At 47.4% G+C, this 22,991-nt stretch overlaps 3 protein-coding genes across 13 annotated transcripts in view; 1 reads left to right on the top strand and 2 right to left on the bottom strand.

Moving 5' to 3' along the window:
* Positions 1-10,116, bottom strand: part of TMEM104 (transmembrane protein 104) — a 62,673-nt gene extending 52,557 nt beyond the window's left edge. The window contains exons 1-4 of one of the 6 annotated variants that reach the window (XM_043528982.1): positions 9,903-9,933; positions 8,524-8,577; positions 7,696-7,856; positions 3,285-3,406 (exon numbers count right to left, since the gene is read on the bottom strand). In XM_043528982.1, coding sequence (XP_043384917.1) covers positions 3,285-3,406; positions 7,696-7,740 — 167 coding nt within the window. In that variant the 5' untranslated portion in view covers positions 7,741-7,856; positions 8,524-8,577; positions 9,903-9,933. Of the gene's footprint in view, positions 1-3,284; positions 3,407-6,694; positions 6,756-7,695; positions 7,857-8,523; positions 9,243-9,895 lie in introns of those variants that run through there. The other 5 variants (XM_043528984.1, XM_037914988.2, XM_037914987.2 and 2 more) reach the window with 5 other exon arrangements.
* NAT9 (N-acetyltransferase 9 (putative)) lies at positions 10,080-18,397 on the top strand. Of its 3 annotated transcripts, none has more exons than XM_037914992.2 (7): positions 10,080-10,186; positions 11,253-11,339; positions 12,142-12,251; positions 13,105-13,245; positions 13,559-13,618; positions 13,843-13,937; positions 14,033-18,397. In XM_037914992.2, the coding sequence occupies exons 1-7, from the start codon at positions 10,086-10,088 to the stop codon at positions 14,177-14,179; spliced, it is 741 nt and encodes a 246-aa protein (XP_037770920.1). In that variant the 5' UTR covers positions 10,080-10,085; the 3' UTR covers positions 14,180-18,397. The 3 variants fall into 3 exon arrangements, with proteins under 3 accessions (XP_037770920.1, XP_037770921.1, XP_037770922.1); XM_037914993.2 differs by having other exon boundaries at positions 10,169-10,231; XM_037914994.2 differs by lacking the exon at positions 10,080-10,186 and having other exon boundaries at positions 11,284-11,339; positions 12,110-12,251.
* LOC102929294 (polycystin-1) overlaps positions 15,229-22,991 on the bottom strand; it is a 64,429-nt gene continuing 56,666 nt past the window's right edge. For all 4 annotated transcript variants that reach the window (XM_043528976.1, XM_043528974.1, XM_043528978.1 and 1 more), the window contains 3 exons: positions 21,909-22,043; positions 21,130-21,444; positions 15,229-19,822 (listed from right to left, as the gene is read on the bottom strand). In XM_043528976.1, the coding sequence (XP_043384911.1) occupies positions 19,106-19,822; positions 21,130-21,444; positions 21,909-22,043 (1,167 nt within the window). In that variant the 3' untranslated portion in view covers positions 15,229-19,105. The remainder of the gene's footprint in view (positions 19,823-21,129; positions 21,445-21,908; positions 22,044-22,991) is intronic.

Below are 22,991 nucleotides of genomic sequence, written 5' to 3'. Positions count from 1 at the left end.
TGCAAATATCAGTAAATAAAAGGAGCCTCTTATTTCTAGGACTATGTCAGAGGTGCTCAAACTTTGATCAACCAAAAACACACAGGAAATTTGTCAGGAGCATGAAGCCTGCAACTAATTTGCATAAACGGAGCAGGCATCTGCCTATATCTCCAGTACAGGTGTGGCCCACAGATTACATGCTACCTCACTGCAACGGGGGTAGGCTTCTTAGAGGAAGATGGAGAATTGCATGGTAGGGTTTGTAATCCCGAGTCAGTTTCCCCATCTGTAAAGTGGGAATAATGCATACTCCCTGTCCTCACAGTACTGTTGTGAGGCTTAATCTTTTGGTAGCTGTAAAACACTGCGAGACCCTCAGAAGGAAGGTGTTACTGAAGGGCAATGGTTTATTATTGTTGTAGATTTCAGAGCAGCAAGCAAATTAGGACGTACACCACCAATTTTGCCAGTAATTGTAGAAGAAGCCGTCTAAGGAGTTAAATAACGAGAGGGAACTTTTTTTAACCCAATGCCAAGGAGACGGCTAGAATCACTCACCCATCCGAGGTCCCAGTTCACCACTACAATCTGCTTTGCCGCTTTCAGGAATGGACTGTCATTGTCTCAGCTAAATGACCATTTTAAGGTTTCTTTCCCCTCTACTGCCTTTTTTTTTTTTTTTTTTTTAAAGTAAAACTAAAATCAATCTTATTTAAGGTTCAAAAACAGTTTTACTGCTTCACAAACTGAATTCATTTATCAAGTTCAAATGAGAAATTAGGTTTGCTAGGATAAACGTACAGCAGCCCCCTCCTGGACGCCACATAATGATTGCCCATGTAGACTCTCACTGCACTGAAAGCTCTCTAGAGGTTATTAGGGAGTCAGAAGCGCGAACACAAGAATGAAAGCAACAGGGCAACTAGGCTCACAAAGCACTTCGCACCAGTACGCGACATTTCAAGTTTGGCACAAGAGCATCATGGACGAGCCAGCAAGATTTGCACCTCCTGCTGGCACTAAGATATAAACTGAGGAAGAACCAGAGCAGACAGTAGGGAGCTCCGTACATGGGCTTCATGATTTGGAAATAAGGTATTTAAAAATGGATTGCATCTGAATCCAACAGTCACTCGTACTTCCAGAATTTATGTCTGTCAATAATAATTAACCAGACTTTTATAGAGCGTTTCTTTCACAGATTTATTGCAGTTTACAAATATTAAGCCTCAACACACCTGGGGTTTACAAAAATAATTTCATTCACCACTGAAATGCAGTTTCCTCTTGAGTGAAACATGGACTCTGTTTAATAGCCAAACAGTACAGGTCAGGAAAAAGTTGTATCCAATCAAAACTGCAGAAGGAATTTAGATTGGCAAATGGAGGTACCCATAACAGAATTTGGCCAGGATACCAGGATTAAAATCCCAATACTCTTACAAAAGTGAGAGGGGACCTTTCATGAGCACCAGTGATCCAGACAAGGCTTTACATCTCATCAGAAAGATGACACCATCGACTACTGGAGTCTCCAGGTTGAATGTGTAGATCACACAACTATAGCAACAGCCCTTAGCTCCACCTCCTGTGCTGCAACTGCTGCACCAGTGCAGAGGAAACCAAGCTGAAGTCTGGTCAGCTTCAAGTTAGCCTCAGGGTTTCCAAGATCCCAGACTGGTGAAGGGGAAGAATGAGGCAGGCATAGTTTTACAGGAAGTTACTTCCTCCTGTACTCCTGGTAGCAGATGGGAGATTACACCATCTGCGAGCGGCTGAATCACTACCGAACTGCGCTCCTCTGCAGCTCTATTCAGGCATCAGCTTAAATTGCTCGTGTCCAAGACCAGCCATGGGGCAGATGGGTTTGAAGGACGCAGGTGATCTTTTAATTATTCTAATGTCTTCTCACTGCAACATACCTAAAAGGTTATGGTCCCTACACAGAAGGGATTGACATATATGGAATTTATAATCTGAGTCAATCCAGTCCAGATTCAGTTCAGTTCTAGAGCCAGAACATGCTGATTCTGCAGACGGAGCAAAATTTGAAAATTCCATTTGTCTGTGGTGAATAAGTAGCCTTCCCTGTTGAGCATGGGTGCAAAAGACTGAAGTTAACCTTCCAAATGTAAGTCAGTGCAGAGCTGCCTCCCCAAATCTGCAGGCAGACAGAGCTCCAGTGTCCCTTGCTCAGAACCCTGCAAAGAGCCGGAGTGAAATTGACATGACATGACAGGTCAGTTTCACGGCCGCCATTCAAAATGCAGTCAGCAGAAGTGAAATTGTCAGGAATCACATCAACTTTGTGTTGCTACTGGTGACTGGGAAAGATATCACTAGCAAAGAGACAAGCATTGGAGTTATCCCTGGGGGAGGAGGACGACCCCAAAAAACAGAGGCTGGTGGAAGGGTACAATAGTGAAGCTCATGCTTCAAGGTTTCAGCTGGCCACCTGCAGGGGTCTGGAGGGGGTTTCCCTGCCCAACATATTCTGGAAGCGTCAGGGATGGCCATGGCTGGAGATGGGAGATTGGGTGTAGCGGGCCAGAGCTCTGATGTGACATGGAGCATTCTCTCTCTCAGGTACTTTGGCTGACTGGTTCCTGCTCAAATGCTCAGGTCTAACTGATCGCCGTATGTGGGGCTGGGGAGGTATTTTCACCCGGTCAGATTGACAGTGAGCTTGGAGGTTTTTCCACTTTCCTCTGCAGTATGTGGGTGGGTGTGTGTCACTTGCCAGGATCATCATTTTCCTGCCTGGGGGGGAGGAGGGGGAGGGGAAGAGGTTGGACACTAGTGCACCTCAGTCTCTCCTTATCTTTGCCTGTAGCTCATAATAAACTAGTCTCCCATGGGCTGTAATGCTTCGGTCTAATTTAAATGGCTGAGTTTAGAATGCGAGTGCTGGGTGGCATTGGTGGCCAGTGATGCACTGGAGGTCAGAATAGATGATCTGGTGGTCCCTTCTGGCCTTAAACTTTATGAAGACCCTCTGCCATGCAGCAGCCAGAAGGCTCTAGAGTGGGCAGTGGAGACAAAGTACACTCCCTTCTACCAGCTAGAGGAGATGTAGCTCTACATTGCAGACATCCATTAGCCAGAAAGTTGATATTAAAACTACAGCCTCTAAACAGGATCCAGGTGCAGCACAATTGTGAAATCCCAGCAGCTGGGTGGCAGAGCGGCTGGGCTTCTCACCAGCATGCTGTCCCCAGTTTCTTACATGTAGCCCTTAGAATAAAACCAAGCCACACTCCCAGCATGCTGAAGACAGGCAAAGAGAGACACCAAAATCCTACCTCATGAAGCCCAGGAACATTATGAGAATGAGGCTGACGAGCCAGCCAGCGGTGGCAAAGGCCTTCGGCATGGTTAGGGCTCCCGTCCCAACGATAAGGTTGAACATGTAAACCAGGCCGACCTGCAATCATCCAAATAATCAGCATTAGATAATGCAGCAGCCCTGGGGATCAGCTAAGATAACTCACTGACATGGCAGGTTGTGTGTTGGGAATGTGATCTGTATGCATGTCTAGGAAGGATAAGCACAAGATAAAAGTACATACAAGTGGAGGGGAACACCCTGAGAGTCAGAAAGGTTGTGCAGTGGATTAGTGCACTAGCACAGCACAGGTCAGGATTGATGTTTCCTGCCAGATTTGTTCTATTTACAATTTATGGAATGTTAAAAAAAAGAAAAATAAAATCAATGGAATCTTTAATAGACATCTGAAGTCTATTTAATAGACGATAGAAGTCTGCACTCCTGCCTGCACTATGCCTGGTTGAGGCCAGAATGATCCTACCTGATTTTCATGAAATTCATTTCATTATTTTATTTTTTAAATTAAAGGAAATTCGTTATCCAGGCAGTAAATTCCTATCAACAGCTAGGGAGAGAAGGCACCTTCCAGCCACCCTGGGGAGAGTCAGGCACTCAGACTGTGGGGCTACACACGAGTCTCATAGGCTCCAGGGATTAAATCTTTGCTGACGAGCATAAATGCAAGAGGCACCATCACTACACACAGGCTGCCCTAGTGAAGTCAGTGTTTAACCTGAAACTGAAGGTCTGGAGCTGAAATAGCCTCAAGCACTAGACACTTTCCACTTCCATTGTCCTACCACCATTCTTTGTAAAGTATGGCTGAGCCAGCAAAACCAGATCTGCTGACCAAAGGAGACTGGCCTCCAAGCATCTTGTGACCTATACTGTTGAACAATACTTGTGGTTGGAAGCCCTCAGCTTGGTGCACATAATTCTCTCACTCAGCATCTTTGTGCTTGGAAGCCCAGAGACAGAGGGGCCCTTTGCAACAAGAGAGAATGGACTGTGTCATGATGTGGTCCACTCATGTTTCCTCAGAATCAAGCAATTCCTTTATCACAAGCAGTTTTAATCAAAGTGCAGCTGAGGCCTAATCTAAACACAAAGTTGCACTGGTTTAACTAAAGACGCAATTTTAAACTGATTTAGTTAAAATGGTGAAACTTTGTGCGTAAATATCCTTCAACTGATTTAACCTGTCTTAAATCAATGTAAGGGCGTTCACACAGGGATTTGCATTGGTTTAATGTAGACAAGCCCTGAGAGTTGGAAACTGGTCAAAGTGACTGCCAGATTGAAGGCAAGCAAATAATTTTCCTCCATGCTATGTGACTGAGGAGTTCTGCCTTCTTCCTCTGAGACACTGAGCAGGGATCGTAGAAATGGTGGGCAATTCCTCCACAACCTACTTCCTTCCACTGTACAAGGACTGGTCTATCCCATTTCCTGTTTCACTGTTTCTGTTCTAAATTGTCCCCACTTCAGTCACATGTAGTGCTTAGGGTCACCACAATGCAAGTGGTGGAAAAGAAACAGACCCCACCTGCTGTGCTAAAGGAAGGGGACTCTGCCCTCCCATTCTTAATGCAAACATGGTATGGGACACACCCTTAGAGTCTCCCCACTTCCTTATAAACCATGAGAATTTTTGTGTAAATGGAGGGAGAAACCCACATGTAGTGCTTGGCATGGCCAGAGATCATAGGAGCCAAGCTTGGAGACATCATACAGAACACAACGCAAAGCCTTTTTTGTTAAGCTCACAACAAGACACTACATCTTTTTGCTGTTCAAACATGAACATCAGCTGATCCCCCAAAGGACTAAAATGCAGCCTTCCCAGTTTGCAGAGAGGCTCATGTCACTCAGTTGGCAGGCTCCCATTTCCTGCTTACATCCGCTTGTGTTCAGAGTGCCCAGGGGCCTGACTTACTTTGCAATGAAGGACTCGGACAGAAACCCAGGTGATTTTTCTTGGCTTTGGTTGAACAGATGCCAAGACTGGCATCATGTTACTGTCCTCAGACTCTGGGGTAGAGATAGCCCAGCATCCTCAGAGGAAATGAGATAGCTACAGTTCCCTAGAACTCAGACTCCAGGAATTTCTGCAACACTAATATTTTGAACTATGCATGCAGTCAGAAAAGCAACTAAAAACATCCCAGGATTCCATATTCCCCCTCCATGGGGAAGATCAAATTGGGTTGGCTTACTAGTCAAAAGATGATTTTGCCAATGTCAGTACTGGAAATTCACTTAAAATAAAGAAATCAAAACCCATTAAGAAGAGAGCAGATTTCCTTCTCAACATAAGTCCTGAAAGCTTTAGTACTGGTTCACCGAAGTGTTTCTGCTCTTGGCAAGTCACAAAATACTGGACCTTGAAAGTGAGCGTGACAACTACTTTATTAGTCAACATTTAAAAAAAAAAAAACTACTATGAAAAAATGTCAATAGTTTCAAGAAAAACATTTAAAAAGGTACTTCTGCACCAATTCCCTATTCTAGCCATGTCTGAGATGTTCACGCTATTAGTGAAGTTAAAAAAAAGTGACTACTTCATATTCTCTCACATAATATTTTCTCCACCTAACTGAGCCAACTGGAATCTCTTGAACATGAAAATGCTTAAGACCACAAGACTATGCAAAAGCACAAGACAACAAAAATTATCAAAAAACTAATCAAGCAGGAAGTGCTTAAAATCAGGTTTTTCTGATTACTGTGTTGCTGCCCCGCCCCCTTCACTTTTCAGTTCTGGCCTGCTTTTAGCTGCCAATACTCTTATGAGCATAATGCGCCGTTCTACCCTCAGCTTTTGAGGGTTCCTAGACTCGAGATGAATGTTTTTAGCATTTGAAAGCTGAGATTCCTGGATCTCAGGTGGTGGAAAACATTCGTTCTATCTTTAATGGTTCTTGAGATAACCATTAAGATCGCTTCAGAAATGAAGCTATGGGGAAGTAATATGTGACAATTTTATTATCTGGTATTTTGTGAACTCCCATTAGATATATAAAAAAAAAATCAGCATTCCCAATGGTGTACAGAACTAAATGCTAGCATTGTGGGTTCATGAAATATCTGATCTTAAAATGGTCACTAGTGCCCCAGGCTAGCCAGGCATTTTTAATATGCAGGAGTTAATACAGCAAATCCCACACTTCAGACTCATATTTTAGATTCCTGAGCTATGCTCTGCCATTTATATCATCACCATAATAAATCAAGAAATCGAAATTTAACTACTAATTTTGAGATTATGCATAAGAAAGAATAGACTCTAGCTTATGCTCACAGAGCTGTATTGTCTTTGCAGGGCCCAGGTTGAAGAGAAGTCAAGTCTAGTGTTCTGAGCACAAGGCTGAGAGGCAGAAATACCTGAGGTTCTAATCCCTCTAGTAGTGACTGTCACTTTACTTCAATGCCTCAGTTTCCCCATCTGTAAAACGGATATTATACTTACCTACCTCATAAAGGATACTGTGAGGACTGATCATTTGGGACATCCCATTGAAAAAAATCACTTCTGTCTGAATTTTTTTATTTATCATTGTTACAATTAATATGTTGAAATGACTAACAAACAGATCAGAGGAAAAAAGGTTTGCCCCCTTAAGCTTTCAATTTGTTTTCTTTTTATATTTGACAATGCTTTGTAGATAGTGAATTTCAGCATCCCACACAGCTGCACCTATTTGTGCAAGTCTTTCACATGAGATCAGGGGAGAGAAGGAAAACCTTGTTTTAAAAATGTGGAAGTAAAACCATAAAAATGAGCAAGGAGGCTCAAGGGCAAGTGTAGTATCAAACTACTTGTAACTCATTTTTTCAAATCGATTAAGTATCAGGTTGACGGTGTCCCTTTAAGGTTTGTAGAGTAACTGGCGATGTAAAACAATACGCAAATACTATGCATTATAACTGATTATTTAAAACTAGTTTGTATCAGTGAACAGATGCATCTCAAAAGACACATGGACCAGAGACAGGCGGTAAGATGATGCCATTTTCACATTCACATTTCTGACCATAAATACAGGTGAAAAAAGGACCAAGCCAAACTTAACATATAAAGTCTCAAAGATAGCATGAAAGTTCTCTAAGCTAACTCACTACACTCTAGATACTTGGGTCCCTTTCAAACTCTGAAGTGGCCCTTGTTGTGGTGTAATTCAAACCAAGATCTCTTGGGCAACAAGCTAAACATGTTCTACTCCCCTTACCCTAATATCTTCTAGCATTCCCTGCAACTTTGACATTGATTACTGTGTTCACCGGGAACCAGGAAGATAAGTAACAACATACCCTGAGAATAAGCAGGGTTGTGAAGAGAAGACACTGAACTAACAGCAGTGGTACATCCCAATGGTAATACTCACGTAAGGAGAGTACAGCTCCCCTGTGTCGGTAATGCCACCAGCCATGTCTGAGGATAGAGGGGCCTGGAACGGAGAAGCAGGTATCTTCTGTCTCTGCTACGTCTGGCCTAAAGAGACAACACGTCCATGGTTATCATTATCAGCAGCTGCTCACTATGCCACTGAAAGACTGATGGACAACAATGGGCAACCCATTACTGTAAACAGAGAAAGATTTGAGCAGAATTGCAATTGGGACTCTGTCCTGCCCTGGGATATGAGCACACCTCCAGATGTCCCATCCTCCAACACACTCTCCTGACACCTCCGTTCAAAATTCTTAACGTTTGTGCGCTTTGTCAGGACAGTAATCAGATAGCCCTACTCTTTCTCCCTGCACTTCAGATACTTACCAGTTACCAACTGCAAGAAGCCGGCAGTGCAAGAGAGGAGCAGATCATTCCATAACTGTCCTGTTCTGTACACTCCCCCAGAAGCTCTAGTATGGGCAACCGTTGGAGACAGGATACTAGGCTAGATGGACTATCTGTCTGACCTATTATGGCAGCTCTTATGGAATGTACCAACCTTCCTGAAATGGCCATCAAACCAGGGATTTCCATTAACCCACTCAGTAGGAAAACCATGATTCTATAAAAGGATGATCTAATCATACTATCACCCAAATAATAATCGATATGCTTTAGAAATATACTGCCATCACGAGTTATTCTGCAGATTGCTACAATAAAAAACACCCAACAACCCCAATCTCTCCCCATATACTTTCCAAAAAACAGCCAGCCAACATTCTGAATATAGAAACAGAATACATTGAATTATACATACCTAGGCCTCCAAAATAAAAGCATTTGGGGAACTTCACAACAGCAATAAAAGCGTCTGAAAAAAAGCCCTCTGAAGAATTTATAAGCCGTTAAAGAATTACAATTTTCCAATAAAATCACAACTCCAGTTACTTGAGAACTTAATCTAACTCATCCTGCTATATAGGAGAAATGGTTTGGGCCCTGTCTTATCAAGTAACTTACACCAGCTGGCACAAATTATCAGTACAAACTCCCTCCTAGTCCACACACAGAAGAATATTCAACTTCTGGCACCACCTCAATCACAACAATAAACATCTCCACAGCAGAGTAGTAGAGGATGAAAAGCTAAAATCAGCTAAGAAATAGAACCCACTCCTAGATCACAATCCTGTTCTGGACAAGACAATATTAATCTCCAGTTCAATGGAGCAAACAACCCCACACAAGACAGTGATGTTAAAAACACTACAGCAAAGCCTAAAACAGATCAAAACCAAGAGAGACAGCTACCGAAGCATGCCCAGAATTATCATTATCATCATAGAAAAATGTGCAAACCTAAGGCAGACTCTCCCCAAATGCCCAGTGACAATAAATTAGAGGTGGGAACAAGGAGAGACAAAGCAAAGAGGAAACCCACGTGACACAGACTGATTTGGAGACACAGTCTACTTCCTTGTTCAAAATACAACCCGAGGGGGGGAGGACATGAAAGGGAAACATCCCACTGACAAACATCTACCCAGCAGAGAGACCCCCACCCCTTATATCCCACCCCAGTGACCACATGTTCCATTCCACCCCCAACCCTCCAGACCTCCACACGAGACCTCCCGCTCCAGAGCCCCCCCAATACCCAACCCCCACCTCCCACCCCAGAGCCCCCCGACATCCCACCCCAGAGCCCAACCCCGCAGCTCCCCCCCACTGCCCGAGCCGCCCACTTCCCACCCCAGAGCCCCCCCACTTCCCACCCCACTTCCCAACCCCCCAGCTCCCACCCCAGAGCCCCCCCACTTCCCAACCCCCCAGCTCCCACCCCAGAGCCCCCCCACTTCCCAACCCCCCAGCTCCCACCCCAGAGTGCCCCCACTGCCCGAGCCCCCCAGCTCCCACCCCAGAGTGCCCCCACTGCCCGAGCCCCCCACCTCCCACTCCAGAGCCCCCACAATACCCAACTCCCACCTCCCAAGCCCAGAGCCCCCCACCTCCCACTCCAACTCCCCCAGCGCCCATCTCAGAGCCCCCCCACCTCCCACCCCAAAGCCCCCACAACACCAAAGCCCCCAGCTTCCACCCCACTGCCCAACCCCCCAGCTCCCACCCCAGGGCCCCCGCACTGCCCAACCCCCCACATGTCACCCCAGAGCCCCATCTCTCAGACTCACTCCATACCGCGTCCCCGCCCCACAGGCGGCTAGCTCCTCCCGTACCTGCGCTCCCAAGGACCCGGCCAGCACACCCGAGACGCCACTCTCATCCCGTGGAACGTACAGAGCATGCGCGGACTCACCGCGCAGCGGTAAGACCTTCCGCACGCGTAACGAGGCCAACCCTAGCCCCTGCTCCGCCGATTGGATGCGCTGGATCACGTGCGGGAGGACGGGGCCGTCCGGCCGCACTCGACTCGGTGGCACCCGTAGGATGGCAGCGGAGTCGTTTCTGCGCATGCGCTCTAGGTGAGGCACTACACCGGCCCGCAGCGGGTCGGACCAAGACAAGAGGTGCCTTGTAGCCCCGGGACCGCATGGGCTGGAGAGACCCCGCTCCCTGCTGCGGCTAGATATCCCCCCCCGGGCTGGGCGCCCCCCCATGGCCTCCCACCCGGGGCTGGGTGTCCCCCTCCATTGCCTCCCATCCGCAGCCCACGGGGGCCGGCTATCCCACCTGGGGCTGGGCGAGAGAGGGGCTGGATGCCACCCCGACTCCTTCCCCCCCACCTCCCCTCCCCCCACCTGGGACTGGGCGAGAGAGGGGCTGGATGCCACCCCGACTCCTTCCCACCCACCTTCCCTCCCCCCCCCCCGGGGGCTGGGCGAGAGAGGGGCTGGATGCCACCCTGGCTCCTTCCCACCCATATCCCCTCCCCCCCACCTGGGGCTGAGCGAGAGAGGAGCTGGATGCCACCCCGACTCCTTCCCACCCACCTGCCCCCCCACACCCGGGCCTGAGCCTGAGAAGGGCTGGATGTCACCCCGGACTCCTTCCCACCCACCTCCTCACCCCCACCTGGGGCTGGATGTCACCCCGGACTCCTTCCCACCCACCTCCCTACCCCCCCCCTTGGGGAGGGGCTGGATGCTGTCCATTTCCTCCCCCCTCCTTTCTGGGGCTGGAGAGTGATGGATCTGTGTCCCTCACTGCTTGGATGTGACGCAGTGGTGTAGGGGCAAATGGCTGCTCAGCGCTGACCCATCAGACTAGGGCCAGTTTTGGTGTGGGGCTCGTCTCTTGCATTTTCTCATCACCTCTTACAGGTGTCACTTAGCCAGTGTCTCCTTTGCTGAAAAGACCAAGATAAAACCCATTAGGGGAGCAGAAAAATGTGTGTTGGGGGCGGGGGAGGAGAGTAGTTTGTAGGGAAGTAAAAAAAAAAAAAAAGGTGGGGCCCATTATTTAAAGGGGTCTCAATGAGAAAGTGAAATTCATTATAGTTACTCAGTTTCAAAGAACAGATGTTGATGGTGTACTTTTCCCTTGGCATCTTTAAAGACTTCAGTAAGTTACTTTCTGTCTCTCTTTCAGGTTGGAGACTATGAAGATTAACCAGAACACAGTCTTACAGGGGAAAAAGGTGACCCTGGTACCATACACCTCTGCTCATGTATCCCGGTATGTAGCTTATACCACCTCTGACATCTGTTTCTATTTTTAAAGTTCAACTTTATTTTTTAAGGGAATTTAGCGCTCATGGAAGGCTCTGGGTTACCAGCCCTGGGGGCTGAAATGATCTCTTTGTCTGTGTAAGTGGCACAGCACAAGCAGCAGCAATGCCTATGTTGGCTTGCCCATATTCCTTGCTTCTGCTCCGGAGCAGCCACCTCTAGGTGTGAGATGGCAGCTCAAGGTCCTTGATCCCTCCCCTGAGACTGTCATCAAAGGTGGACAGCAAATGTCAGTGGTGATATTTGTTTATCCATGTGGACACTTGTCCAGTTAGAAGTGGGGTGGGCCCACCAGCTCATTTCACGTTGGCCACCAAACAGTCATCAGAACTGCTGCTGTTTCAGCGCTCGCTATAACTTTTTCCAAATTGCTTGTGAACAGTGAAACTTCAACTCATAAAAGCTGACCTGGTCTCTGAAGAATTTAAATGTTAAGCCATGAGTTGGTAAACTGCAGACTTGGATGATTGCAGTCTCAGTGCAAAACAGACTCAAATGAGGTGTCACACACCCCTATACTAGTCCCTTCATTTGTGTACCTGGGTGAAGGAGTGTGTTTACTGATGCCTGTGTTATTTCAGAAGTTACGTGAGCCTTGCAGCCCCTGGCCAATAGGGCATCTATAGCAACTTGAAGTTTTCTGAATAGGTTCATGGTAGGGGGACAGTCTGACCCTTAAAGATTTCAGTGGAACACAACAGGTGATGTTCTAAATAGGTCTGCATTCAGTTTGTGGCACTGTCCATCAGGTACCACGAGTGGATGAAATCGGAGGAGCTACAGCGACTGACCGCATCTGAGCCACTGAGCCTGGAGCAGGAGTATGAGATGCAGCGCAGCTGGCAGGAGGATGCAGATAGTGAGGTGTTTGAATGTTTTGCAAGAGTGGAAAGGTGTAGTGAACGCTTCCGCCTCACTGTTGTTCGGAATCACAGCTAGCTCTGAGTTTCTGGCAGGTGTGATTCTACAAGGCTGTACTGTAAGGGGTGTGAGCCATTATAGCAGGGCAGTAGCCCCCCTAGAGTTAAGGGTGAGACTAGCTTACTATTTAACTTCCAGTTTTGTTCTAAATGCTCTAAAATCCACGTGCTTAATCCGATTGTCTTGAAAATTGCTGTGTCTCAGGGGGGTGGGGAGTAGGGTTAGGTTCAAATTTGGGGTCATTTAAGGAGTAGGTTCTCAGGATATAACCCTCCCTCCCTTAAAAATTACATAACCAACATTTCTGGGTCTCACTGTCATCACTGGAACCTCTGAAAACCAGAGGTTAACCCTTGTCTTGGTCAGTAGTGACGGCACGAGAAGACATACTGAAAGGAGCCGAGGGATAGACTAGGTGACTCAACAGGTTGCATCAGTCTCTTATGTTCACATTCAAGGTTCTTTGCCTGAATTTACTGTAAAAGACGATGAAGTGGGGAAAGCTAATCCACATTAATTTTATATATTGCATCAAGTTAAAGTATTTGTGTGAGCCCTGGGTCCATGCAAACTGAAACCAGCATAGATTTTCTAGGGTGCTGCTGGTAGGGGCAGTTGTGATAAGCATGCCTGTCTGGCCCAGAGCCCTGATTACTGGTTCATACAGGCTATTAATACATGCAGGATGTTGCTTCTCTGCCCATTGTCCATCTTTAATGTCATACTTCAGTAATTTGTGAATGATTCTTAAACATGCCCTGTGAGTTCTGCTGCTGTCTCACTTTCCCCAGAATGTACGTTTATTGTACTGGAGACCGAGAGGTGGTCTGGGCAAGCAGGTACCGAGGAGGACTGCATGGTGGGGGACGTGAACCTGTTCCTCACAGATATGGAAGATCCAACAGTGGGAGAGATAGAAGTCATGATTGCAGGTACATTAAGCACAGCCCCAGGCTGCTAATGCCACTATCACCCTAATCCCACCCTCTGCCCTGCAATAGCTGTTAGGTACGAAAGCATGCAACTGGCTTCAGGGGGATTCTGACAACTCTCATCAGATGGGGTAGCATTGTCTACAGCTAGATGGAAAGTAGGCAGATAACATACAAGCTTCCTGTGCTCGGAGCTCTACCAGTGCAATTCAGTCCTTATCTGCAACCTGCTTTCTGCTAGTCCAGCACATGACTGAGTTACAGGGTTTGTGTTATATAGATGGACACCAAAGTCTGTTCTTGTCTCTTTTAGAGCCCAGCTGCCGTGGCCGAGGGTTTGGCAAGGAGACAACTCTGATTATGATGTTTTATGGTAAGGATGGCTAAATGTGGGAGGACGAAAGTGATGTGATAGGGGCACACGTGCTCCCATTGGCTGCTCTGCATATGTGGAGAGGGTGGTGGATATATACACCAGCCCCCATATTTAAGGAGCATGGGAATCTTGCTAGTCTGCAGTTATGACATAATGCAATGTTATGGAGATACATGTGTGCAGCTAGGGGTTCTTATCTCTCTTTCTCGCTTCTCCTGTAGGAGTAACAAAGCTGGGAATTACCAAATTTGAGGCTAAGGTTGGACAGGAAAATGAAGCTAGTATCTGCATGTTCAAAAAGCTTAATTTTAAGGAGGTGAGGTACCAGCCTGATCAGGAGAGCCTCCCCTTTTGAAGCAGCATTTAGCTAAGGCCTGAGATCAATCTGGGTTGTTCTTACCTTGTATATAGGTTGCCGTGAACAGGATCTTCCAGGAGGTGACATTGAGACTGGATGTGAATGAGCAGCAGAAACAGTGGCTCCTGGAGCAAACCAAGCACGTGGAGGAGAAAAACTATAGTGTGTTGAACCTACAGACTCGTGCCTCTGAGACCTGACATCTCTTCCAGAGGCAAGCAGTCCACACCCCTGCTAAGTCTCCAGGGAGGAAGGGTTTGACAACATTACTGAGTACAAGTATGGAAAACACCTTGGGACCAAGAGTGAATCAAACGACAAACTGATTTGTTATTACTCCACATACCTGGTGTACCACCTGTGAAATGCTGATCTTCCACAGCAAACGTGACAGAGCATCTACAGCGGCATTCCTTTGCAATAGTGCCTGGAAGCTGGGATGGATGAACCGATGCTAACAGGTTAAGCATAGAAGTACACCTTGGCTGGGAATGGCCCTTTTAGTCACAAAGCTCCCTCTGCCCTGTTCTAGGAAGGGACTGTCTACACCTCCAGGGCCTATAAACATCAGTGAATTGGCCAGCAATGCTGTCAGTCTATGGATGAGCAGAGTAGACTGGGTTCCTAGCTAAAACCCCACCATCCGTAGCAGAGTTCCTAGTGTCACAAATGGAGTCTGAGCCACGGGAGACTCTGGCCTGCTTTGTCACATGAACCGACACATACAATGCGACTTAACGTGATCTAGTAGGCAAAATAGCTCAGTTGTCATCCGTGGCTGGTAAAGTGGTGGTTACAAGATTAAAAAATAAAAATAAAGTCAGTGGATCTGCTAGACAAGTTGTTACTATTCCAGGTACTGCGGGCACCAGGCTTTCCCCTCTTGGCTTTGTGCTTAATCTTGGTGTGCCACCATCCACTTGTGCATGTTCTAAGCCGTTGTGTAGCTCATCACACTCTTGGCTAGTGTGAGCACAGCTTAATGGGAGAGGCCGGTACAACTAAGATCTGAGAGGGATTGAGTGCCCTCCTCTCCCATTGAAGTGAATTTGTGTCGTGGGTACTTCATAAAGGACACCTGGCTGACTTCCCTCGAGCCAGCCATGGTAAACTACAACATTTCTAAAAGGTTAGGAACTAACGTGCTAAACTGCCAGCATGTAAAGAGAGCAATCAAAGAGGATGGAATCAGAGTACTAAATTACCTCTGTGCATCAGACTTCAGCAGACGATGATTTTTGATAGGTAGAAATGCCTGTCTCAGTGCTGCTTGGTACGGGTACTGAAAAAGGGCCATCGCTGTGACAGGGTATCCATAAAAAGATGAGTGAGAAAATTAAATTGCACAGAGGATGTAAAGAATAAAGCAGCTGATCTGCTACTATGCTTATTTAAAACCATCTACATTACAAGACAACCAGAGAATGGCTAACCCAGAAGCCAGCCTTTAAGGAAGCAATAAATAAAACCAGTGGAACTGACTGCTGCAAGGTGGTGTTGACACCACTTAAGTCTCCAAACCAGGATTAGTACTCAGGTGAACAAAAAGAACATGCATTCTGATACCATAGTAGTCGCTACTGGATCCAATCAGCCCACCTTGATTATCACTACAAAAGGTCCCCCTCCCCCGCTCTCCTGCTGGTAATAGCTCACCTTTCCTGATCACTCTTGTTACAGTCCGTGTTGTAACACCCATTGTTTCATGTTCTCTGTGTATATAAAATCTCCCCACGATATTTTCCACTGTATGCGTCTGATGAAGTGAGCTGTAGCTCATGAAAGCTTATGCTCTAATAAATTTGTTAGTCTCTAAGGTGCCACTAGTACTCCTTTTTCTTTTTGCAAATACAGACTAACATGGCTGCTACTCTGAACCTGTCATACTTTGAGGTGGTGTCCTTGAGGGTAAGTGGTTGCTAGCAACCCTCCTCCATTATTTGACTGTAAGCTTTATAACTCAGCAAGGGAAATCTGACTGGCTCCCCTAATAGAATTGTTTAGCCATTCCAAAGAACAATCAGATCGTCACACATTAGCAACAGGCACTAGGCAGCTACTCAGAGCTAAACTGGATCAAGGGCAAGGAGGTATAGTCAGTGTACCTAACACTCCCTCTTCAGAAAAGGCTGTTTGCAGTCACAGGCCAAGTCCCAGAGGGACCAGCAATGGTTTGTTTCTGTTGTGGGGCAGGGTAGTAGGTTTTAACTGGCTTTTTTTTAAAAATCAGTAATTGTTGTTATGTGGAATTTTTAGTGCTGCTGTTTGTGGTGTTAGTCCTAGGGCTTTCTATGCTGATTTTAGTTCATGTAAATGCATTTATTCCTATGACTAACATTAAAACCAAGTGCAGCAGAAGTGGATTGTGGCATTTTAATAAGTGAGTAAGTATTTAGTGTGGATTTTGTTATAGCAAAAGCCATGTGCAGTGTAGAAGTGAAGAGGAGCTTTACGTATAGCTGGGATTAAATTTACAAGGGCTAGTAATCGTCATGCTGTTTGATCACCAGCTGGAGTCAGGAATGAATTTTGTCTCCCTGGTACAATTTTGCCCAATAAGCCAGGTGCATTATGGGCTTTTCTCTGCTTCCACTAAACCAATTGCTATACACCTTTGCTACAGAGAGAAATGGGAACTGAATGTACTTGCACTCTGGGATGCTAGTTTCTGTGTCTGGATAGCTGCATTTTTCTCCCTTAAAAATCTACTGCCTAGAAACGTTGTTTTAAAGGCGCCACTGCTTGCGGCATGATGGCATTGAAATAAGGTTTATGCTGCTCTAGCAAAGTAATGAATGTGATTGCTCTCAGTAGCTGGATGGGAACTGCATGTGTGTGAATGAAGAATTGTCTGCCTGAAGCTGGGCCTGTTCCTGCTGCAGTGAGAAGTCAATGGCGTAGTGTTGCTATGAGCAACGCTGGAACTAAACCCAACTGAAATGGATCAGGAAAATAATTTTATTTTCAAACTTCTCTATAGAATTCTCCCAACTTTCTGAAGAGAGGCCTGGGCTGCTGGACATTGTTGTAGAAATGTAGTGGGGTAAAAGCCCTACTTTGATTACATTGCATGGAGTGAAAGACTTTGAATGGTGCTAATTTTGTTCCTCCTCTGTGATGCTGAAGTGGGCTAAGGCCTGTACATGGGGTCTGGCAGCTAGTTGAAGTCCAACATTATATTCTAATAGAAATGAGTAACCCTTGACCCTATAAATGGAGCCATTTCATCCCATCCCTACCACGTTATCTGTGTCAGGGGCATTATTAAAATGAGACAGGCTCCATAGTGGACAAAACCAGGGGGCAATCTGCTGTTCCCAAAAGACCCATTGGGGGTGCATGGAAACGACCTAGGCCTGCATGCTGCCCTCTACCTTACAACTGTTCCTTGTGCTGGGCCTGAAATGGTGCCGGACCAGGGGGAGAGAATGGCCTGCGGTTTGGTATGCGTGTCACTAGAAATTCTTCCCTCCTGCTCACTGGTGTCAAGGTCCTGAAGATGCCTGCTGCCCTGTGTCTTGAGTTGTTCAGTCCTCACTTCTTGCTGGATTGAGGGGCTGAGAACACAAAAGACTAATGCATCTGTGTTGCTGCTGGTAGCTGGGTTCCCTTAGCAGTACCTCACCCTGTCTAGACGTGCTAATGAGACCCAGCCCCTTTCCCTGACTGGAGGCTGTGACATGAATCATGAATTTCCTCCTCTGACTCTTGGAGCCCTGCCACCCTTCACAAAATCATATCCAAGTGAGAGTTATGAGCAAAGAGATGATAAACTCTGATGACATCCTCTCCTGCCCAAGCAAGTGCTTTCACTGCATTGGAAACAGAGCTGCAGAAATGTAACTGGGGATGAGGGACGGATGCAGTTTACAGTCAACAGGGCATTCAGAGGGTTGGAAATCTTCCATTTCAGCCTCCTGCTGGGCTTCATCTAAGAGGTACACAACAGCCATCCCTAAACACACTGCCTCCAGGTGATGGGACCCAAGCTGCAAGGCATATAAATCCAAACGAAGGATTAGGGATCAGGGTTCTTTGTAGTAACACGGCTATGATGTGTCACACCAAGAAAGTTAGCTGGGGCAGTGGGTTGTTCGGGGTAGGAAATTTTGATTTCTAGATAAAGGAGTTGAGCGAGGATACGGAAGGCCTCAGAAAGCGACCCTGGAAAAAATGGGAACAGCAGCCGCGGCACAACCACGCCAAGGGCCATGCTTCAGTGTCTACAGGAGGAACAGACTGGGGAGCGCACAGGACACAGTTCACAAAGGGGGAATGAATGGGCACTTGGCACTAAAGACAGGAAATGCAACAGCCAGATGCAAGTAGCAGACACAAAAACAGCTGTATGGACAGACCAATGCATTCAACCATTCTTGCCTTTATAATAAATCTTTTAATTTAGTTAGTTAAATACATTGCATGGTTGTGTCTATAATATGTGTGTACTGTAGCTGGTGTTAGTGATTAATTCAAATAAACTCATTTGCCACACATTCTTTAATGCCATTTAAAAAAAAAAATCATCCGGGAGTTGATTCTCAGGATAGAATTGTTCAAGGGTAGCTACTGCATCTGCCTTTGTTTCAGCCCATTCAGGAGCGCGTTCCAAAGGGCTGGGAAGTCTCAGTCTGGGGGATCTCAGCAGCAATATGGGGAGAGCTTCTTGGGGGGTGGTTGCTCCAGCTGCCTTTCCATTAGCCCATTTCTGTGAAGGGGGGAGGCCGTCAGCACTAATATTTTGAAAGGGACGGACATGCTACTGTATCATCAGCCATCATTTCTCTTGCAGTTCTTATGAAACTGCCCACTTTATTGTTCACTTCTGAGGGGAGCACCACCATGTAATGATTTTGCTGGGTTTCAGCTCTGCCCCAGCAACTGGCATCACATGCCCACGGTCGGACCCCCAGAGGAGTTGGGAACAATGGCATTCTGGTGCACTGTGCTGGAGAGGGGTGAAGGACTGAGCTAATGCAAAGATTTGTCCTTCACAAGGACAGCCTTTGCCCAGCAGGGTAGATGCTGTGAGTGAAGCACTCTTTGGAAATTGAGAGGCCTCCGTTTCCAGGGCTGGGACAGGAGTCTGACCTTCCCTTAATGACCTGATTTCTACCTTCGTCTCATTACATGTTCTCAGCTCCTTCTGTTTGCCATGCTCTTCTCTTTAAAGGGATCTGCCTCTGAGGAACTTCATGGCACAAGCTGCCCTGCCCCTCCTCACTCTTTGGTCTCCACTTGCACGAAACGCCTGGTGCCTGGGTAAGCCTTTGGTAGAGATCAGTTGATATTGGAGGGCCAACCAGCCAGGATGTGCACCCAGCCACTGGGTGAGGTATCCCATCTGCTGGAGGCTGCTGGCCCAGCTTGTGCTCATCAGTGGCATTGCCGTTGGAGACCTTGGCCCTGTGGGCCCTCAGTCTGACCAGGGCAGACTCCGGCAAGGTGCTGTAAGTCCTCGGTAGCTGTAGCTGCTTAACTGGTGTCACCTTCTCCCCCTGCAGGCTCTTCTGTCCCTTCTTGTCATTAATTCTTTTCTGAGCCTGTTCCAGACCCCTCTCCAACTGGCATACATCCTCCATGACTCTAATGACCCGGTCAAACTGGTCCAGAAGGTTATTGACTGCAGAGGGTAGACGGTCCAAGTAAAACTGTACATTGTATGGCTCCGGGACAGGGCTCTCCGAAAGGGCCAGCTCCTCTGAGCTGAAGGAGCTGGAGGAGATGGTGGAGCTGGCACAGCGGAAGATGGTGCCAGCAGACAGGAGGCGGGAGCGTTTGGAGTTCCTGGAGGAGCGTGAAATCAGGGAGTCCATCCCTTCAAACTTTACTTTGTGGCGGAACTAAATGACAAGGAAAAAAGAGGAAATCCCCTGAGAATCCCAGAGCCTAGTGTTGCTACCTTTGGTGGGGTAAGAGAGCCCATGAGCCCCAACAGTGCGCTCTTTCCTGCAGTGTTAGTTATAGGCTTTTCCATCACACTTTATATTAAGGTTCCATTTATAGTGGTTTAGGAAGGGTTAATAGATGGTTTAAAATTTGGTTTAATTAATCATTAGAGTCCAGGTTGCTTACAGCCATCTGTTCCACATACTAGAGAGACAAGGTGTGGGAGGTAATATCTTATTGACCAACTTCTGCTGGTGAGAGAGACAAGTTTTTGAGCTGCATAGAGCTCTTCTTCAGGTCCCCTTGTCTCTTTCACCAACCTAAGATGCTACCTCACGCACCTTGTCTCTCTAATATCCTGGGACCAACATGGCTACAACACTGCAAACATACTACTTATCTCTCTAACATGCTTATAACTTCCATTAACCATTTATGAATGGAGCCTTAGATGGGGAAGCTAAGGCAAGTGACTTTCCCAAGGCCAGGCAAGAAGCCAGCGCAGGGAAATGAACGCAGATATCTCTTAGCCACAAGGCTGTCCTTCCCCTCTCCAAAGAGAGGAGCAATCCAAGATCGCCTTGCATTATATGCTCCACTCTCCGCTTCTTCCAAGTCTTGACCTGCTAGGATCAAATCACACCCATGTAATCCCACTGCAGCCAGTAGACCGACTGGGGGATAGCAGCTGGGTAAAAGCTGAGCCTTATTATCCAGAAGGAGAGGAAGGGGGAAAAGTGAGCCCTCTTACATGGAAGCTAAATTCCCTTCTCTTCCTAAAAGGCTGGTCACTCCAGGGCAGGATAGAGGTTAGGGAAGGATAGGGGGCTGGAGTACAACCTCAGTAACAGTGGTGTAAAGCCGAGAGACCCCACAGAAGGAGTTAGTCCAGATGTACCCTGCTGTAAGATCAGACTTTCCCCCAGCCTAAGAGTTGAGGGTGGCCCCTCTGTGTCAGGGTACCGGCCCATGAGTAGAATAGTGTGAGAGCACTCGACTGAACCAGGCCTTTAGATTCAACCAGTGCTTAATTTGTAATGAAAGAGAGGCCAGGGCTCAAGCAATTTTTTTACATTCATAATTGATGCAACAAGCCCAGAGGTGCCAGGGCTCGGAACTGCCAGGACCAGAGGTGCCAGGGCTCAGCCTAGTCAAGCCCTGGCAGAAATTAAGTCCTGGTTTCAGTTCACCTTGCTCTGATGCTGCAGCACCAGACTCTGGCTTGCTGGCTGCTCTACACCCAGGTTTCCCCCTTTCTTACCGCTTTAGTTTTGCTGAGCCCCATCCACAGTTTGAACCTCTTCACAAAGAACTCGATCATCTCGTAGTCCTGCGGTTCAATGGCGGGGCGGTACATTTCAGCTTGGACAGTGCGGTAGCTGTGAAGGATGATAGCACAAAGGAAACGGCTGCCAATGCAGAGCAAGCTGACCGTGAAGCTGAGGACATATGCAGTGCCGAGGGTGGGGAATTCCTGGATCACAGACAGGAGAGCCACTTTCCCATGGAGGACCGAAAGCAGTGCATAGACAGCACATCGGAATGTTCTGAACTCCTCTACTGTAGCAGAGAAGGCCTGGGAATGAGAGAGACAACGTAAGGGTTATCACTAGGAAAGGTGTCTTCACCATTTCCTGTCTACAGCATCCTGAGCAATTGCACAAGCCCCCGTTGCCCTCATGTGGGGGTGGGTCGCTCCCAGTCAACTTTCCAGTTCACTGATGAAGCAGAGCAAAACAGACGGCGTGAATGCAAATGAGCACTAGACTCTGATCTCATCTCAGCAGTGGGTGGGTCCCTCTTGGGGAGCAGTGGAGAGACTGACTGAGGAGTTCTGGGGAAGGGTGGTCCTCCTCTGTCAGAGCTGATGCCCAGCGGCAGAGTAGCAGGGAGACAAAGGCATTGCATTGTCTTGTATCAAGCCTATACAGGAATTCACTGCATAGTGCCCTGTACCGGTAAGAGTCATGACCACGCAGAACCCCATCCTACTCTCCACACACACTCCCACTGCTGAGAGCCAGCCTCTGCATAACCTACCAGATATCCACACTGGGCATAGACAAGGAGCAGCAGGAGGAAGAGGAGTGTGGCAGCCACTAGCTCTCCCAGTGCATGCTGGAATGTCTTCCCAAACGCAGACCATCTCCGGACAAAGCGCAGCTGCCGTACGATCTAGGGGGAGAAGGTCCATTGCAGAGCACGAAGCCTGGTTAGATGTCATCAGAAAAGTGACATTTCAAACAGCCCCAAGTACATTCAGTCTGCTCTGTCTCACACGAGGTGTCTGAGGAGCCTGTGTGGCCAGGTGAGGGAAGCCAGGCGGAACAAGGGCACTGATGAAGCAGAGCAAAACAGACGGCGTGAATGCAAATGAGCACTAGACTGATCTCATCTCAGCAGTGGGTGGGTCCCTCTTGGGGAGCAGTGGAGAGACTGACTGAGGAGTTCTGGGGAAGGGTGGTCCTCCTCTGTCAGAGCTGATGCCCAGCGGCAGAGTAGCAGGGAGACAAAGGCATTGCATTGTCTTGTATCAAGCCTATACAGGAATTCACTGCATAGTGCCCTGTACCGGTAAGAGTCATGACCACGCAGAACCCCATCCTACTCTCCACACACACTCCCACTGCTGAGAGTCATCAGAAAAGTGACATTTCAAACAGCCCCAAGTACATTCAGTCTGCTCTGTCTCACACGAGGTGTCTGAGGAGCCTGTGTGGCCAGGTGAGGGAAGCCAGGCGGAACAATGTGGCCGTTAAAAGCTGCAGCCTGGGCAGAATCTTCCATGCCCCTGTAACCAACCAGAAGCTGGCGTCTGTTGAGAGTTTTAACCTGGCTATGGGGTTAGGTCCCATCTACACTACATTTTAACCACGTTGCAACCAGGTCATAGGAGAGTGGTACCGTAGTTGGGGGCCTTATGTGCTCGTGCTGCACTCCCTGAATGGATAATCCAGGCGCACACAAGCCAGCTGGTACAGGGGGTCCCTGGTATATCAATAGGGGAACATGTTCCGATTCACATCGGTCCCGATCCGCATATCAATCGCTTCTCCTTTTGCATGACTTTTCTTTGGGCGCTTCCCCTGGCATTCAGGAGACGCTGCGAGGGAAAGGGAGGAG

The sequence above is a fragment of the Chelonia mydas genome, chromosome 14 (assembly GCF_015237465.2).
Source record: "Chelonia mydas isolate rCheMyd1 chromosome 14, rCheMyd1.pri.v2, whole genome shotgun sequence".
Taxonomy (NCBI): Eukaryota; Metazoa; Chordata; order Testudines; family Cheloniidae; genus Chelonia; species Chelonia mydas.
The sequence above is the reverse complement of the archived record's forward strand: the minus strand, read 5'-3'. Positions and strand labels throughout refer to the sequence as shown.